This window comes from Cuculus canorus, chromosome 1 (assembly GCF_017976375.1).
Source record: "Cuculus canorus isolate bCucCan1 chromosome 1, bCucCan1.pri, whole genome shotgun sequence".
In the NCBI taxonomy this organism is placed as follows: domain Eukaryota; kingdom Metazoa; phylum Chordata; class Aves; order Cuculiformes; family Cuculidae; genus Cuculus; species Cuculus canorus.
In genome coordinates, this window is record NC_071401.1 from 202,315,229 (window position 1) to 202,333,497 (window position 18,269).

At 37.5% G+C, this 18,269-nt stretch overlaps 1 protein-coding gene across 2 annotated transcripts in view; it reads right to left on the reverse strand.

The window, feature by feature from the left end:
- Nucleotides 1-18,269, reverse strand: part of CELF2 (CUGBP Elav-like family member 2) — a 549,079-nt gene that overhangs the window by 295,738 nt on the left and 235,072 nt on the right. For both annotated transcript variants that reach the window (XM_054084584.1, XM_054084114.1), the window contains one exon: nucleotides 8,203-8,238. Coding sequence is in view for 1 of the 2 variants with exons in the window: in XM_054084114.1 (XP_053940089.1) it covers nucleotides 8,203-8,238 (36 nt within the window). In the remaining variant the exon portion in view is untranslated. The remainder of the gene's footprint in view (nucleotides 1-8,202; nucleotides 8,239-18,269) is intronic.

An 18,269-nucleotide genomic window follows, 5' to 3' on the forward strand; every position in this document is an offset into this window, starting at 1 on the left:
ACTGGAAGAATGTACATAGAAAGTGGGGTAGGTCCTCAGTGGCTCCAAACTCACAAAACATCATCACTAGTAAGAGAGTTACAGCTCCGCTATGAGACACGTGAGTTTGGGGCTCACAGTCGTCTTCTGCTGACCACAGAAAAGCTTTAGAGGCTTCCTGCTTCTAATGGGAAGGCACAGACGGGAAAATCTGCATCGTCTCACAGGCAGAATCTCAAGTCAGCACACTCAAAAAGTAAAAAACAGTCACCAATTACTGCATGCAAGTCTTTATGTAACGTATCTAGTCCCACTGTGATCATTGCCTTTTAAGAATGTGTAACGTTTATGGACTCCAGTAAAAATGTTTTTAATATAATGTAGATGAAGTATAAACTGTTAACCTTGAACACTGGGGAATGTGTTAGGTTGTTGGGGTTTTTTTTGAAATCCCTTTAAATAATTTACGTAGAATTGTCTAAGATTTGCTTGCAATTCATAACAAATCTTTTAGAATCATTCAAACAGTTGCAATTTTTGTAAACTTTAAAATAGCTGTTATTTCATAAATAAAAGCAATGCTCAGAAGGCAGAGAACATTGAAGAAAGCACTAAACCAGAGTCTGTGCTGGTCTAGGATTATTGGTGTGGGTTTTCTGACACCGTGCCATCCATTTATCTTACTACTGCTTTTCTGGGACCAATGCTAAGGATGACACACAAAAAAACAGTACACCAGCCATCAATTTCTATTTATAAAACATGATATAACACTCTTTAAAATATAATAATATATATCATAATATGTGATAAATATCTTGCCTATGCTGCAGCACAGGTCTTAAGAGAAAGCTTCTCAACTCTGCCATGTTAGCAAAGCCTTCCTTGACTTCAGTTGCTGGTCTGCTTCTCCAGAAGCTCTTGTGTGTACACATTTTCCCCCCTCCCAAATGCACATTTACATCTGAAGTTATTCCCACAAGTTTAATCCTTTGCACTGGCTTTCTAAATAATGTTGTTCTGGTGCTCTTAAGCGCTAAAGCAGCACTTAAGGACACACACAAATGACTGACTTGGAGGACAAGTGTTTAAACTGAGTTGAGAAATAAAATGAGGAGGGGAAAAAAAGCTTTGCATTTTAAGGTGATTTCCTTTGCCATTTCTTACATTGGAATGGCCTCTCAAAATCCACCTGCAAGGGTCTTGTTCTGTCTTCATTCAAACTGCTGTCTAAAGGCTCATTTTTTTGAGCAAACCAAAGAAATACAATTCCTTTGTCAGTCAAAAGTTCTCCACAGACCAATGTAAATTTAACATAAACCAGTAAGACATTGCAGCACTGTTAAGTGGAACAGATAACGAACCTAAATAACTGCTCAGTCTTATTAGTGCAGCCCTCATATATCTTCCACTTTTCTTCAAGCCCTGCTGCTTAGCATTCATACTGGCTGATTTCAGACTAAAATTAGATTATAGGAATGCGTGCTTTTTACAAGAGGTCTTTTATTTGTTCCATAAAGTATTTAGCACTCTTTAGGCACTGTATAAATAAAAATAATCATGATCTTGGAGTTCACCTTCAGGAATGGAAATTAAGAGATCTGAGTCCTTTCATTTCTGCTGCATATTATCCTCATTGGGCACGTTTGGATGGCAATGCTTTGTAAGATGAGTTAAAAAGATGCTTGGAAGTCTGGTAAAGGTGAATAACAGGAAAAAAAAGAAGGGAATATGTCTCTAATTTTAGAGTTTCACAATAGGGAATAAAAATAAAAGTCCTATCAGACTTTTAAGATAAAACTCTGCTATCAAATTCATTAGTGTTTGTGAGACACGCTAACAATAGCTTGTGAAAAATGGCTCTGAGTTCAAAACGCAGGTCGCTGAGAAAAATCACTTACACTCATTTTAAAATGCAAGGGCTACATACAATTAGGAGCTGATTCAAGACTGTGGGCTGTCATTTCTGAGGACTCTGCACTGTGAGAAGAGTTACCACCTTCTGGGTCAGAGCTGTATCAAATCCAACAATCATTTTTGTCTGACTTTCCCCCCTCCTTCCCAGGGTCTATATTTAGGACTTAAGTACCAAATATTGAAGTTTTTTTTGAGGTTAAACATGCCAATGTCCTCAAAACTCTAGTAGGCATCAGCTTATGTCACTTGGCACTTTAACAAGTGTAAAACTCAGGCTGCTAGGACTCACCTTAAATTAAAGCTATCATCAGGTGAAACGTCTAGGCTCTACTTTCAGGCAGTGGAAAAAGAAAAACAATTCCCCAAGGCTATTCACCCTGCCCTGAGATAAAGTAACTATTTCTCTTCATTTCTCCCATGGTTCTTTAGACTGAGGACATTTGTGATAGCTAAATTTAGGCAATGTGAATCCTGGCATTGATATCTTTGCAATTTTTGAATGCAAGTCATCAGTAAGCACATATGGATAATCACCTCTATGCTCCTTAGGCTCCTCTTAAGATTTTAAAAATATCTCTTCAGAAAGCGATCATATTGCGCATAAGTGTATTTTAAGATTAACACTAGCTGTAAAAGACATATTTCAAAATGGATGTAAACCAACAACAACAAAAAGCTACTAAAAGGAATAACTCCATGTCACAATGATACTGAAGCTTTCCTTAGAAAAAATAAAAACCAGTATAGTGGAGAGACAACTTGTGTGTTATTTCCTAAGAAAAAACCAAAAACCAAAACCAGATTCACTTACAATAACATCAAACTCGTTACTATCTAAAATAATTACTGTAATTTATGTTATAGCACCTCAGGAAGACCAAATAACGTTACGGCATTCCCATACAGCACGCAAATGGCTAATAGGCAGTCCTGCTTGCATTACAGAAAACCAGCTCAAAGGTTAGATGAAAGAAAACAGTATTTAGAACTAAGCATCTGAGGCATAGAGAAAGGTCAAACATAAGAATTTATTTTTTTTTTTTTATGGAAGTGATTAGTCAAATTCCAGTCTCAACTTCAAATGGTGATTTTCTTCAGAAAATAGCAGGCATCCAAATTATGGAAAACCTGCTCTTTAAGATGTTTGACTTGAGAACATATAAATACTGAGGGCTAGAATCTTTTTCTTTTTTCTTTAATGATGTGGTTTCAGAAAAGATACAAGCTGATGTAATTTCCAAAGACTAACTCTGGTTAGATGCATATAGTTGCACATTCAAGAGGTATAATGTTATCAGCTACCACTGCCCGCCACCTGAGATGAGCATTTTCTTGACCTATTATCTATACACCTCTAAATGAAAGTGCATTTTAAGAAGAGATTTGGAAGTGCAAAGCAGAACTTTTCCATTAGAAGAGAGGGTCACAAATGGACTATGCCAAATCCTCGCTGTATTTAAGGAAGACTTAAACTTCAGTAAATATTATACCAAGGTGAGGAAAATTCCACTGTAGACTGACAGAGGCACATGTATGGTGTAGGTGGATGGGTGTTCAAGCCTGACATGACTGGCAAAGCAGCACTGGTGACATGAGAGGATGTCTACAGTATATGAAACATGGGGATGAAAGGTATAACCTGTTCTCCTCAGAGTGAGAGAAATTTTTTGGCAGAAGACCTAAACTGGAAGGCAACCAGAAGAGCAAACACAGAAGCTAACCCCAGCTCCCGTCACCCATGCAAAACCAGCGCAGATAGCAACTGAGATGTCAAGTAGGTCTTTGGTCCGTGCCCTTTGTACTGTCAGGAAAAACAAACCTTTTCATTTTATAGTAATTAAAATGCTCATAGATGTTTTATGAACTCACTCTATAGTGCCACACAGATTTTATAATTCATCCAAGCACTTACAAGTAGTTACTTGGGTTAGGCTGTCAAGACAGAAATGATTCAAAACCTTGTGTACTTAGCTCCTTGGAAGACATATCATTCCCTAACACAATGGTGTTAGAAAGGCTGCTGACAGTTAGTGATCAAGAGATTTCATTTTGCTTGTCATGTGGTGGGTTGTCAATTCTTCTTTTCCCTTTAGATAAAAGCTTAGTTGCATTAGATTTAAATAATGGTGAAGTTGCAGGTTAACATTTTTCAAAAGTACCAAAGTGACTTCAGTACTTAAATTCTATTTTCAAAATGATGTAGACACGTAAGAACAGAAGTGTCTACAGTGAATGGAACTATTAAAGAAATTTATGGAAAGATGGAGAATAAAACGCCAACTCAAGAGCGCTTAATATTTCTACCCTACCCCAGGCCACTGTTTTAAAACATATAAAGTTTGCAAATCATTACAGTTCTAAGACTAGCTTAAGACTTAAATTTCCATTTTGGACATATTTGGTTGTTTTCACATCAGTGTATCCATACCATTATATTTTATTCCAGGTTTCCTCCCATCCTTCTAAAAAAATTTCTAAATGGCAGTTTTCAGATGGCCTTTATCTCAAAATACGAGTTCTCCTGTGTTTTTTAGAGCAGGGGCTGCAGAGATGTTTCTACATATTTTCCCTACGAAAAATATCTACGCAAATTATTATCTTGATTTTTTTTTTTAGCAGTAAATAAGAACAACTTAGAGGCAGAAATGACCATTTAAACTTCAGTACCTCCCCTGAACAAAATGTAAGCTTCAGCCACTACTTAGAAATGGAAAAGCAGCCTAAATTTTACTTCTGTTGTCATTACTAACCTAGTATTAAGCAAATAAATAATCCATGTGGTTAGTCTATATTTAAAATATTTGTTCTTCTTTAAAGTAACTTTCACAGAAACAAACAGAAGTGGCTAGAGACTGAAATCATTCCTTTGATATTGAAGCTGAGTATTTTCTTGTTTAAGCTCCAAACATCATTTCCCTTGTGCCCAGAAGGCTTTGCACTGTGCTCGAGCACTCCACCTAGCTCATTCACCGCTCCCCTCGACTGCTCAGATGTTGGTCTGTGCAAGAGTGGTTACAAGCTTAGGTGCCACAAGACTTTAGGAGCTTATCTTCATTCATTAATTGTTCCGTATCATGTTTAAATGGTGGATTTCTCCAGTAAAGCTACATTTCTTCTAATATTTTTCGTTTGGTCTGTTATCGCAGGTACGGTCTGTGTAATGTTGAGAGCAAATACAGTTTGAAATACGACTGCCATAGCAGCTATAGAACATCTAAAAGGGAAAAAAAAAAATAGGCCAGACCTTTATTAAATTTTAAAGTATGCCTTCACTACGCTCTTGTAAAGATCCAAATAGGGTATTCAAATCTCTAGAGATCACCAGTATAATTTCTTTATCATGTTCCATTTAAAATTTAATTATGTAGTCTACAACAAGAAATATCTGAGTACTCTAAATAGGTCATGCAATGAACAACTTAATATTATTATAAAGTTTTCCTTGTGAAGATCCATTCTTTGATGTGCTGTTGCACACAGAAAGACTTTCTTTGGAAAAAAAACCAATATACATTCATAGATATAATAATGTCACTTAATATAAAAATTGTGAAGCTTCTTTATCATATTTTAAGTTTAAATTTTCAATTTCTTCTCCAGCCTGAGCTTCCCAAAATCATCAGAAATAACTGGTAAATTAGAACTGACACATTATAATTGTGCTGAATATTTTTATATCTTTCTACAGGCAAAGTTAATCTATTAGGTTTCCTTCTAAATGATGTCCACCAACTTGGATTTTTCTGCTTTTGCCTATCAAAATACTCTTAAGTGGCATGACGTAAGGTAATTTCTTCTTCCTCTTAAATATAGTCATTAAAGATCAATCAGTTGTATTTAGTGGAAATTTAGTGTACTAAAAAGTCACCATATGGTGAGGCACTTTTTTATATATTTGCTTTTTTAAAAAATGCATGTATGTAACCTCTCTTGATTACTATAGGACAGGAGAAAATATTCAAAATATTCTCTTCTGCAACTTTTGACTATTTACAGGGTTTTCTGGGAACATATCCCTAACTTTTCTTCTTTAATTCAATGATGTAACATTCAGGACAGGGGTTGGTGAATTATTTTTCATCACTTTTTATTTTTTTAATGACGACAAAAACTTACTGCCACCAGTGCCTAAATCTTCCTGACAGTCAGACAAAACATTCCAGACATATCTGCTCACACTTACATCGCTTGCAATGAAAACCCTTTCACCAGGTTTATGAATGCTTGAAAAGGATTTGATCAATCTTAGCGACAAATATATCCACGAGTTGTTATTGCCCTGCGAAAAGGCATCAGATTTGCCTGCACAAATGAGAGTTAGATTTCTGGCATTACAGAGGGCTTTTTCTGCCCCATTGGACAAAATACAACAAGCACAGTGATTATGGGAAAGCAGCTGTTAAGTTTCATCATTTCAAGGTGCAATAGCTAAAATTTTATATACTGTAAAGTAGTTGCAGGGTGAAGGTGGAAGAAGATGTGGTGTTGGTGAGGAAATTAGACTGTTTCAGTGTTATGGATGAATAATAGCAAAATGGTTCACTTGAAGTTTGAAAGAAGAACCAAAAATATTAGGTTAATATATCACAACATAAGATTAAAAACCCCAAGGAACTGCTTATTTAGAGCAGTGCAGGAACAAGTGAATCTCACAGAAAGCTGGAGGACTAGCCACCCTGCACACAGCTGTAAACATTTGTTTTAAATCAAGACAAGATCATTGGTTTTAATATTTATAACACAATTACAGTACCTTGTGCACATTGCTTGTATAATCTGATTTTTACTTGTGACATCTTGCCACAGTTGAAATTAAAGCCGTGTGATAATAATTCAAAAACCACTTTTAGGCTATCATTAATGGCAAGTATGAAATCACATGTTTATTCAAGCACCTATATCTCTCATTTTAACTTTAATTGAAAGTGGAATTCATTTCTGCAGTACAAGGACTTTGTGTGTTCTGTATATTGGTCATGTAACACTAACCAATTGAGGCATGCAGTCAAACCTGAAATATTTTAGCACTAAATCCAGCATCATTATTGACATTCCTAATCCAGGAGACAGCTATTCTGTTCAATCTCTATTTTCTTTTTTGTATGTATGAAAAATTGTAATTCTTTTGCAATGAAGATGAATAAAATCTTTTATGTAAAATGTAGGCCTGGTCATTGACCAGTAATTCAAACACCAGGCAAAATGTCATCAGCACAACTTGTACAATGGAGGGTATCAAGTGATGGTAAGTCATAATAAGAAAGATATCTAATAAACGGGCAATCGATATAAATGGTATTATTTTGTACCTGCAGAAGAAAGTGATACATTATAGAGGGAGGTAAAAACATCACATAAGTGAAAACCTCCATTTTTACAGCTTATCAATGTAGACATGTCAACTAATATACACCACATGCACCATAAAGAAAGGCAGACATTTTTTCTCTGCAGAAATTATTTGCGTGTATTATCATGCTTAAGGACAACTGACTTCTGTTGAAATATTCTTTTTACACTATACATTGTATGAACTACAACACTGGTATTAATCAGAGGATAATGAAACACCCCCAAACCATGACCCTCATTAAACCTCTCGGCACCTTCGAGAACAAAACTCGTGGCAGAGGATGCAAGAGGACTGAGGGTTCCATTATTTTACTCATCAGGCATCTCTGCTAAGAGACAAGTTAACATACCCTATTTTGTTTTGTTTCCCTTCTTGCAACCCTTTTCTCTATCTGCATGATTACAGCATTTGATTGCATCCTCTAACAATATGTAGGCAGGTCTCTCTTCAAAAACCTCTATCGCAGCCTTGGAGTCTTGTCTAGTTCTATTATTTTATGAAAAGCTTTCTCAGCATAGAAGAATTTGGTCAAAGCTGCTTTCCTGCTTTCCAAATGAAAATGTCTTAAGATCACAGTGTTTTTTTCCTCCAAGTTTCCTGCCCCTCATTCCTCAAGTGAAATTTAAAGCAAAAGCCAAGCCACTTGAAATGGGTATAATTGCACAGCTGGAAGAAAGCCACATCTGGGATTTTTCTCATCAGATGCACTACTGTGTGGAGCCTCAAAGCAACTTCAATGTATTACTTTAAGCTGTGTAGTTTTGGCTGCGTTAGTATTTTACAGTCATTTGTCTGTCTATGGCATGCAGTGTGTGTTCTCACTGCGCGTCCAGTTCTCAGTATCCCAGCAGCTTTCCTCAGGAAAAGGATCACGTTCTGGCTCAAAAGGTCGCGCTTCTTTCAGCACCTTCCACACATCAATACACAGATGCAGTTTAGAGCGATTTGCTTACCTTGGTAATGTTCCAGATAACTCTGTGGCAGTCTCTCTGAAAGACACAAAGCAGGAGAAATTAGCTTGCAAATTAGATCTAAAATTTTAAAGATACTTTTATACTGCTTGTATTTTTTAGGAGTGCAGACACAAATACGTGGCTTTATATGCAAATACGTCATTTGCAGATGCAACCTCTGCACGAGCATATATACAAGATTGTAAAAAACCAGATGATGGAGCGTGATCTAAGAATTTAATCAGAATAAAGTTCTCAATGCTTCTATTACTCATTTTTTTTAGGCATAAAATTATCACTACTTCAAATGCCAGCACTGCATGATCCTACATAGACAAAATGTAGCACTGGGCCAATTTTCCAGTGGAAGAAGTTCCCTTTCCCAGTGCTGTAGCAAAAGCAAGACAGCAGTGAGATTTATAATCATGTCATACACTGAATAAAAAAAAAATACTAATTTTAAATCTGCTGTAGGCAAAAATTATTTTCCAAGTATTTGATTTTTGATCCAATTTACTTGCTCGAATCTGTTTTGTGGGTTTGCAACCTGTTGAAGGAAATCAAATGTGAGATAGTGAAAGCTGGATAATGTAACTGGTATGTCACATTAAAGCACAATTAGATATCTTATCATTGCTTATGTACACAGCCCTTAAAATACATCCCAGATCCATCACCACTGCATGTCCTTTCTCCCCTCCCCAGCACGGTTGCTTAGATCTCATCCAAACATCAGGGAAAGAGCTGGATGGCTCCATTTCTACTTTCTCTCCTGTGTATAAGACCTTAAAAAAAATAGCAACGAGGCATAAAGGGGTTCATTCTCCTGCACTTGACCAGAGGTCCATCTCATTTCATGCTTTGCTCGTGCAGTTATGAAATATCTGTCCTATGTTTAGGTTTGCTGCATGACATGAAAGATAGCGGGTTAGATCATACCCTGTTTGCTTCAGCTGAGATACAAATTGCAAAATTTCACATCTGTAGCTTTGAACTTGTGGTACGGGACAATTCTCAACATAACACCCTCTTACTCCTTGGTTACAGCTGAGGAACAGAAAATTGTTCCATCCACTTTTATGCATAGAGGGGGAAAAGAAAGTCTAGTTTTGTTTCTTCTGGGTGATGGTGGTAAAAACAGGCCTGAAATCTTCCTTGTTTAACAATTCCAAACCCCATAAAACTAAGGATCTTTAAGGATGGAACCAAATCTATATATTTTTGTTGTGAGGGTAAAAAACTTATGAATACAGATCAAATCCCTGAGCCTAATTTCTTTAGGAATTCAAAGAAAAAAGAAAAAAAGATATTTTTAAAGCCTATTTTAGAGCTTTACCATGTTCTGAAACCACTTTTATCGACCGGGCAAGTACAAAGTAATTACAGTAAAACCACAATAATTCAGATATCTTCTTTAGTTCTTGATCCCCCGTGCTTTTTGGCTCTACATGAACTGTTAGCAGCTACAAGGATCTTGAGGGTTTATTTATTAATTATTTTTTTATTGAGCACCCAGTTGACACCCAAGTTTTTCCCATAATGGTTACACGAGCAATTATAGACTCCATTACAGTGCCAGACAAGATAAAATGGTCCCTCTAAACATGCACAGCTTTGCATTTTCATTGAGTCTCTATCTTCAAGCTGTATAGTTTACCGGTCACAGAAGGTTGCCTCAAACCTCCCAGTGTTTTTCTTCAAAAGGCACAAAGCAGAACCGTGTTCAGTGGTTGCAAAGATGAATAAGCAAGAAATAAAATGATGACTCACACCCTTTTCTTCACACACCATTCAGCGACAGACCCACAAATATATAAGCCCTCTCAGAAGAGCCAGTTCCCATTCCAGCAAAGGCACACGGGTCTGCATTTAACAAGTGCCTGTGATGAACAAAGTCCACGATATAACTGACATCAAAAGTGAGAGCCGGGAGCAAGAAGAGGAGAATGGAAAGAGATAAGAAAAATGAAATTAGAACAGAGTAATACAGACCTGATTTCTATGGGGTAATTTGATACAGCTGTACCTTTTAGATATTTTATTTTCATTAAACTCCTGCACATAGGTATCATACCACCTTATTTTCCATGCCCTGCTCATAACTTATATCATTCAAAAATGAATGTGATCTTTTCTGTAATCTGTCAAAGAACAGGATCACTAAGTATTTCCAACAGTCTCCCTTCCACCACTAATCACAGACATCATCTCCTTTTATTGAAACTTTTTTGGGGGGGAAGAGAACCCAGACTAAAACTTCAGGATGAGTATATCTTTTTTCTTCTTCTAATGGGGCTCCCTAGCTTTTAGCTACCTACTATCACTCTAATAACCGAATAGCACAAAACTTATTGTTTTAGGGTATAGGAACATATTTTATAAAATAACACTTGCTCATCCATCTCAAAGAGGCAATACGGCAAATGCAGGTGGGTATTGCGGGAAGCCTCAAGAAGCAGAAGCAGCTATGTTTAAAAGAGGATGTTAGACAGGTAACAGGCTGTCAGCTTCTGAGCAGAGCACTGAGTGATTAGTGCATCTAGATTTCTAAAGATTTTCATTTTTGTTAAATAACTCTCTCTACGAGAGATGCTGGCCTTATGAAAACGATCATTAAATAGTCAATACAGTGGTCAAAAATATGAGTGTGATCAGAATCTTAAACAAAGGCCCTGCAGGCCTTTAGCATATACAATTTTAATGTAATTAATTGTGTTGCCAATTTCACATTTGGTCAGATCAAATTCCAATTTTAAACAAAAATATGTAAGGTAATGATTTTCACAGATCAAACTCAAATAAAACTCTAAAACTCACAAGTAAAAGAGAATGAGTCTGATAACTTCCAAACTATCCAAAGATATCACTGTTTCTCATAGAGTCAATAAACATTAAAAACTCCTTTAGATTAATAAAGAAAAAAAATATTCTTTTCCTAGAAAACAAACATGATTATCCCTGCAATGTCACTGGAAATAAATGGTTCATGGACTGCTAAAGATGGTTAATGTCCACTGTAAGTGTCCCATAAATATCAGGAACTGAAACACTGCTCTATAAATATATTTCATGGCAGTTTAAAAAAGAAAATCTTATGGAGCAAATTACTCATCAAGAAAACCCTTAAAGTTTATTTAAAGATGATGGATACTGATTCTGCAGTATTTCAAGAAACTAAAGCTAGATTTATACAACCAATTTTCACATCCCTACTATTCCTAAGCGATACATACAATAAACAGAACTAATAATTTACCATATCTACAGAAAAAAATATATTTTTTGTTCGGGTAAAAAGAAAAGCAGGATAATACTCAAAGGGAAAATGAATATAAGACCACGTATTTTTATGACCTGACCATGATATAAAAGGATGACCTTGGCAAAGAGTGATGATGGAAATCTAAATGCTGTATCAGGGCTGCCCCAAATTCCACTGTAATCAGTGCCAATGCAAATGGGATAAGCTTAATGCACAACAACGCTAAGGACAGGAGAGGACAAGGCTAAAGACCCTGGAAAAGCTGTTAGGTAGAGGGTAACATTATGAAGCACAGTTGCAGCATTTCCAGCAAGGTCACTGACAATTTCCTACCATTTTGTGTCCAGTTGCGCTGGATGGATCTGGGAGAGCATGGCCCACAGATATGGAAGATGAAAAAGCTGTTGAAGCCAGGAGGTGCTAGGTGGGAGGTCTGCACCCCAAAATGCTACCCTGTCACATGTGGTCTTCCAAAAAGGTCAAATTACAGGTTTAAATGTTCACTAGACCTGTGAGGAGCACTGACCTACTGAAGAAGCTCTTCACTCTCCAGAAAGCCGGCATGGGTGGACCAAGCACCACACACACATATATTCTCATCTTTCATTACAGGCTGATAAATCCTTATGTAGGATTGGAGTAGGATGTGCACCAAAGCAGAAAAGGATAAATATTTTGGTCAAAACCTTATAGTGAATTGGAAGTGGCAAGATTTGCATCAAGATCAGCAAACAGACTTTACTGCCTAGTAGTTTTGTTCAAAGAAAGTTGTGCAGGAAAACTCTTCAGAATATTTGGAAAGTGTTGTGTTTGTATTAAATGTTTGTTCACTGAGAAATCATATGGTGCTCTTCTCTCAGACTGGCAGCTGTTATTATCCACCTACGTGCAGGGTTTGGCACAACATGTCTCTGTGGTTTAACTGTGTAAAATTTTTGTCCAGTTTAATACTCTACATTGTGCTTCTGCACAGATGTAAGCTGAGGTGCAAGAGAGAGGGCAGGGGTTTAAAGGGCAACTGTAGTAGTTTTGTGTATATTTTGCTCAATGTATGCCAGGAAACTTAGTAAGTACTGAGTTCAAACCATGCGAGTTAAGACTGTGCTTAGAAACAATTTTTTCTTCTGCAGGATCATGACCCTTAGTGATTTGGAAAGCCGTAGGCCTCCATCGAGAACTATTTTTGTTGTGAAAAGGAAAGCATATGGATTCAAGCTAAGCAATCTGTTGGGGTGGTGCAGAAGATGCAAAAGAAAGGCAGCAACACATTCCTGCAATCGTGTCACCATTCTTCCTTTTCCCATCTCACACTCTGGGGAGAGGATAAAGCCCGCCTACAGCACACAAGGCACATGAGGATAAGGACATAAGGATAAAGGCAAAGCTGAAGAAGAGATCTGTATGGTGTGCTATTAAGAAAACAGCAAAAATTCAAGCAGAAAACTCTTAAGATGCAGAATATGAGTCTTCCAAAGTGTCCGAAGTCTGAGGTCACGGTTGCAGGCAATAAAGCCAGCAGCTGTTGTTTCAGCCAGGAGAGTTAGAAGGTCATGTCTTCTCCAGGACAAGAGACCACGACCTACTTGATTCCCTACGATGTGTCGCAGCAGTTAGTTCTATCACTTATGCCTAGTGACTGGTATTCTGGCTTGGGTGAAATTCTCAAACCGTTACTAAACAGTCCTACAGCTGGCATAAGCATTAATCAAACACGAAGAGACATATTTTTAAACAGAATTAAGTACAAGTTGAAGAGAAATAAGGAATTGGAGAGGATCCCTTGAGAAGTTCTCTATTTTTCCAGGAATATCCACAGTGGTCAAAACTGTATATGCCAAGAGTGCTGTTACAAGGTGTGTGTAACAACTTGCAATGATGTTGATAACTAGGAGGTTCTGCTTTGAAAGATTTCCAAATATTGCATAATTGTGAAGTTGTTCTTTGCTTTGCCCCACAGGCAAATCTGTGTTGCCAGAGCAAATAATGCACCTGATGCTTTTGAACCCTCTTACCTGGCTCTGCCTACGGGCAAAGAGGGAGCAGACACTGTACCCCCAACTCTCAACACTACACTCGGCAGCGCAAGAAAATCAGGGTAGAAAAGAGTCCAAGACACACAATTGAGCAACACCTCTTAGCTACAGCGTTGATGGCTGCTGTGACCACCAACTCAAAGGGATACATCCCATTAATTTTGACAGCTTTTAACCAGACCATCAATAAACAGCTTTTTAAATCGTAGGGGTCCATGCTTGCACACATGCTCACTGCTACTGCATAGACATGCATCAGTGATGCAGCAAGAGAAAAGACAGCTACTAATTGTCATATATAAAGCAGAACTAAAGGAAAGTTTACAAAAGGAAATGAAGGATTTTCCACTTAAATCGGGGGAGATCAGCTGAAACGGGACATTAAATTAGCTTTAAAAGGAAGGTTGTATCAAGAGGAATATAATTACATAGCTGGAATTTCACCAAGACTTGGGAGTCAATGTTTCTACTCTTGCAGGAAAGTGCCATAGTATTTTTAATGATCCTGAATAGTCAGGACATAGATTTCACATTTCACCTGAAAAATGGCACCTCCAAAGACACGTTGTTTCTGCTCTTCCTAAAAATCCCATGGGAGTACTATGTTTAAGTTGACTTGGAAGAATTAGTAGCATATATTGAGACACCATTGTGAGCCAGAGATATTTCACCGGTCTTGGATGGTTCCCCATCTTTGTTACAGTGCAGCAAAAATAAACAAGCTACGTTTGGATAAAATATGGGGCTTAAATTTTGAATTCAGTTTTACTTTGACTAAATTGATGGATTGCACAGAAGATTGTGTTCCTTTATCTTACGTGCTTACAGCATATGTATTTATTTTAGAACTGTGCCCTATTACCAGCAAAGATCAAAACAGTAGAAAGCAATTTCATCTTATTAAAAAATAAAAAAAAAATTAAAAAATCAATATTTCAAACTGATTCTTTTCTAAGTATTCTATCTTTCACACAGGAAGCATCAAATAAATACATTACAGATTTAAAACTTCACACAGAGCTTAGCTACCCAACAAGTATCATAAATTTGCAGCAGAAATACTGCATAAACAGTCTCTGGATGTGCTATTTAAGTATAAGCTAAACACACTTATTTTAGGAAGTGATGTAACAAGTTCATATGTAAAAATCTATTTCTATACAAACTGACATTCTGCAAGATTAGCTGACTGAGATAAAGGACATGTGCAAACATGCTTGTTGTTTTCTCCCATGATTATTTTTAAAAGCTGCATTTTTCACTATTCTAAATTTGCTATTTCGGAATTTTTCACTCCCTTAGGTAAGGAGGAAAAAAATCTCTGTGATGAGTGCCTGCTACCAAAAGTCCAGTGTATATGCAACACACAAATAATACCCCAAATAAAACATGCCCTCTTCATTGTGACTATTTTATATATTTCATAAAAAAATAAATTTCATTTTACATTCTCCCAATGTCTTTAAAAACAGCAATATTATAACTTATGAGCTAAATTATAATTTAGGCCAAATTTACCTACTATTTACCTTGCAAATAGTAATTTACCTACAAATCCGAGTTAAGATCTTGGTCTCTTGTCTAAGCACCTGCCAAGTATGTCAGGTGAAAGCTCCTCTCTCAAACCTTCTTCTTCAGTATTAAAAAAGCAAGATAAAAATTAATAGTTGGAAGAAACACAGCAGTGCGTTCATTTTATAGATTGGTAATGGAGTCACAAATAGGATGCAATTTAGCCACAGTCATCAGGAAGAAACACCAGGGCATGGAGAAGAAATGAAGAAAGATCTTACTTTGGTGCTTTTTTCCAAGATTAGAGCCTGCCATCGTGGATGTGCAGTTACGGCTGTTGCAGCACAGACTGCTGTTGCCGTGTGTCTTCACAGAAAAGTGCTGCATTTTGAAAGTTAATGACTTGGAGATGAAAGAAGGAAACACCATGAGTATAGAATTTGACTCTCTGGGGCACAGCAAACAGCAGTAAGAACATGTAGGAGAATCCAATGTGGTACCAACTCCTACATCCTCACCTTGTTAGTACAGGGAGAGAAAGAAGTGATGCACAGGTTCCTGCCGCAGGGAGCTGTATGAGATCAGAGGGAGGAAAATACCCTCTGTCTCTCTCCAAAACAAGAAGGAGGATCATCCAAAACATAGCAGACGTTCCTCCCCATACGCTCATTAAACCTACTGTGACCCCCCTGCACAGAATATTTTGCACATTAGGCATTTGACTGATTTGTAGCTCATGATACCATTTGCATTGGTTGTAGTGTTATACATTACCACCATAGCTTCTTCTCTGTACAAAGGGAAGGAAGGGAATCACACCTGAAGACTCAGTAATAATTGGAGGACAAACTCAGTTGTACAAATAGAGAACTGAAGGATAACTCTTAGCTCTGTGTTACTTCTACAGAAGAATCATGGAATGGTTTGTGTTGGAAGGGACCTTAAAGATCATCTGATTCCACCCCTCCTGCCATGGGCCAGGGCACCTTCCACTAGATCTGGTTGCTCAAAGTTTCATCTGTCTTCGCCTTGGACATCTGCAGAGATGGGGTATCCATAGCTTCTCTGGGCAACAGGTGTCTGTGTCTCACCACTCTCAGCATAAAGAGTTTCTTCCTTATGTCCAGTCTAAACCTACCCTCTTCCAGTTTAAAACTGTTGCCTCCTCTCCTGACACTATAGACCCTGGTAAAAAGTCCTTCTCCATCTTTCTTTTAAGCCTTGTTTATATGTTGAAAAGCCTCAATAATTTGTCCCTGAAGGCATATAATCACAAGGGTGCATGAGATATATGAAGAAAGACATAGAAATTAGTCAAATATTATAGACAATGATGGCCTAGAGTCTTTCCTTAGTTTCTAGGATGCTGTACAGGGCTGCACTAAATATCTTCTGATTTAAGACTTTGTCATATTTGTGTAGGGTGCAGGGAGCAGTTATATGTACCATCTACACAAGTAGATGCCCACATCTCAGTCCCCTCCCCGTGCCATTTCATATGCTAACAATTCAAACCTTTGGTATTCCCTGGTGTTGAATGTTTTCACTAATATACATAGACTTGAAGCCACTAAAAAAATTGGAGTCTTTATTTAAACTTATTTAGAGAATTAGTTCATGATTCTGCACCGAGAAATGCCAGGCTTGGAAATGGAATCTTATCTCAGTCTCAAAATACTTTTGTGAATCAGAACAACTTGAATATCTCAGCTATTATGTATTCAAATACTTAATAATTTTCTTACCCAGTGCAGACTGGGCAGAGATGTGCATTTGGGAAACTGAAGCTTTGTGAAGCTGAGGGACTTAGGGAACAAAGTGAGATGCTAAAATATAGACACCTTAGAAGAACTAACATTAGTTAGGAAAAGGATGGTCTTTCTTGCTCAATTTAACAGGTGAATCACCTGTTTTTTACAGGAACTGCATTGACAGCTACCTGGGGTGTGGTGAGGGGAACCACAAACAACCAAAACCAAAAAAAACCAAGCCAGAAAACAGCATCCCCCTGAGAATGCTACAAATTTCCAGGCTTCAGAGTCTTCCTGCTTCCAGTTTTGAAAGCAGTGAACTCTCACTCTATTTTTCTGCTCAGAAGACAGCAAATACCAGAATTCTCAGAAGGTCAGCAGGAGAGATGCTGGGCATGGCCACATGCTGTTCCACAGGCAGATGCAAACTCTTTTGTCTCCACTCCCAGTTATGGAAACAGAAGCCAGCTCTGATAAATACTGCAGCTACCTTAACCCAGTTCTGAGGAAGCGTTCGATGACTGTGGAAAAGCCAACATTTTGGAATCTTTTCTTTATCAGAGACTTCATTGGATGGATACAGGAACTACTAATAACAGCTCATCTCCACCTGGAACACCAGTGTTGCCAACATCTCCTTCAGACATCTGCCCATATTGTCTTTTAATCCACCTGCTGAAATAGTTACTGCCTTTATCTCTACTAGTTAGTCAAGGATAAAGTCACTGCTTAGCTCCTTTCTGTCCTGATATGTCCTTCTTGTCATCCAAACAACTATGTTGGGTTGAAGCATGGGATGGAATAGGAAAACCACAGAAAGGACTCTGTGAACAAACGTGCCGGCCAGCACTCTGTGCACCATTAGCTGCAGTTCAAAGCAGTCCTTATACTATTTCTATAAATACCGCAGTGTCTTCTGGAGAATCTCAGCACAAGCCACAACAGATGTTGGATGCTATTATTTCTTCATTCTTGTTTATTTGTTGTCAAACTGTTACTTTTTGCATTTTATTCCCTCTTGCCACCTGCCCATCCACAAATCAGAAGCATTTAAAAAAACTGTGGTCAAGTTCTGTTCTTCCCGGTTCCTCTGCTGCTGCCTACAATTAACAGGATTAGAAGAAAGGAGGATCTAATTCATTGTCTTATTTCTGACCTTAAAAGGATGGACTGAATTTCTTTTTGACAGCCTTGAGCAGAGAGGCTAAATCTGCTAAGACAGCCACCTCAGGACGCTGAGTACACAAGTACCAACATTCTCAAACAAATTCATTAATGTTACTGAAAAATATATTGATGTTGTTGGGAAATTATTATATAAAGTATTTTAAGGTGTAAGTTACCAGTGATATAAATCTACAAGGCGAGTCCTTTTCTCCCCAACCACATCCAAACTAGAAGATGTTAAGACATTTCTTTAATGGCAAAAACTATTAGGCTGCAATATATAGCAGGTACATTTATTAATCATCAGACCATTTATGTTCTGTAATTCTACCACAGTTAAAT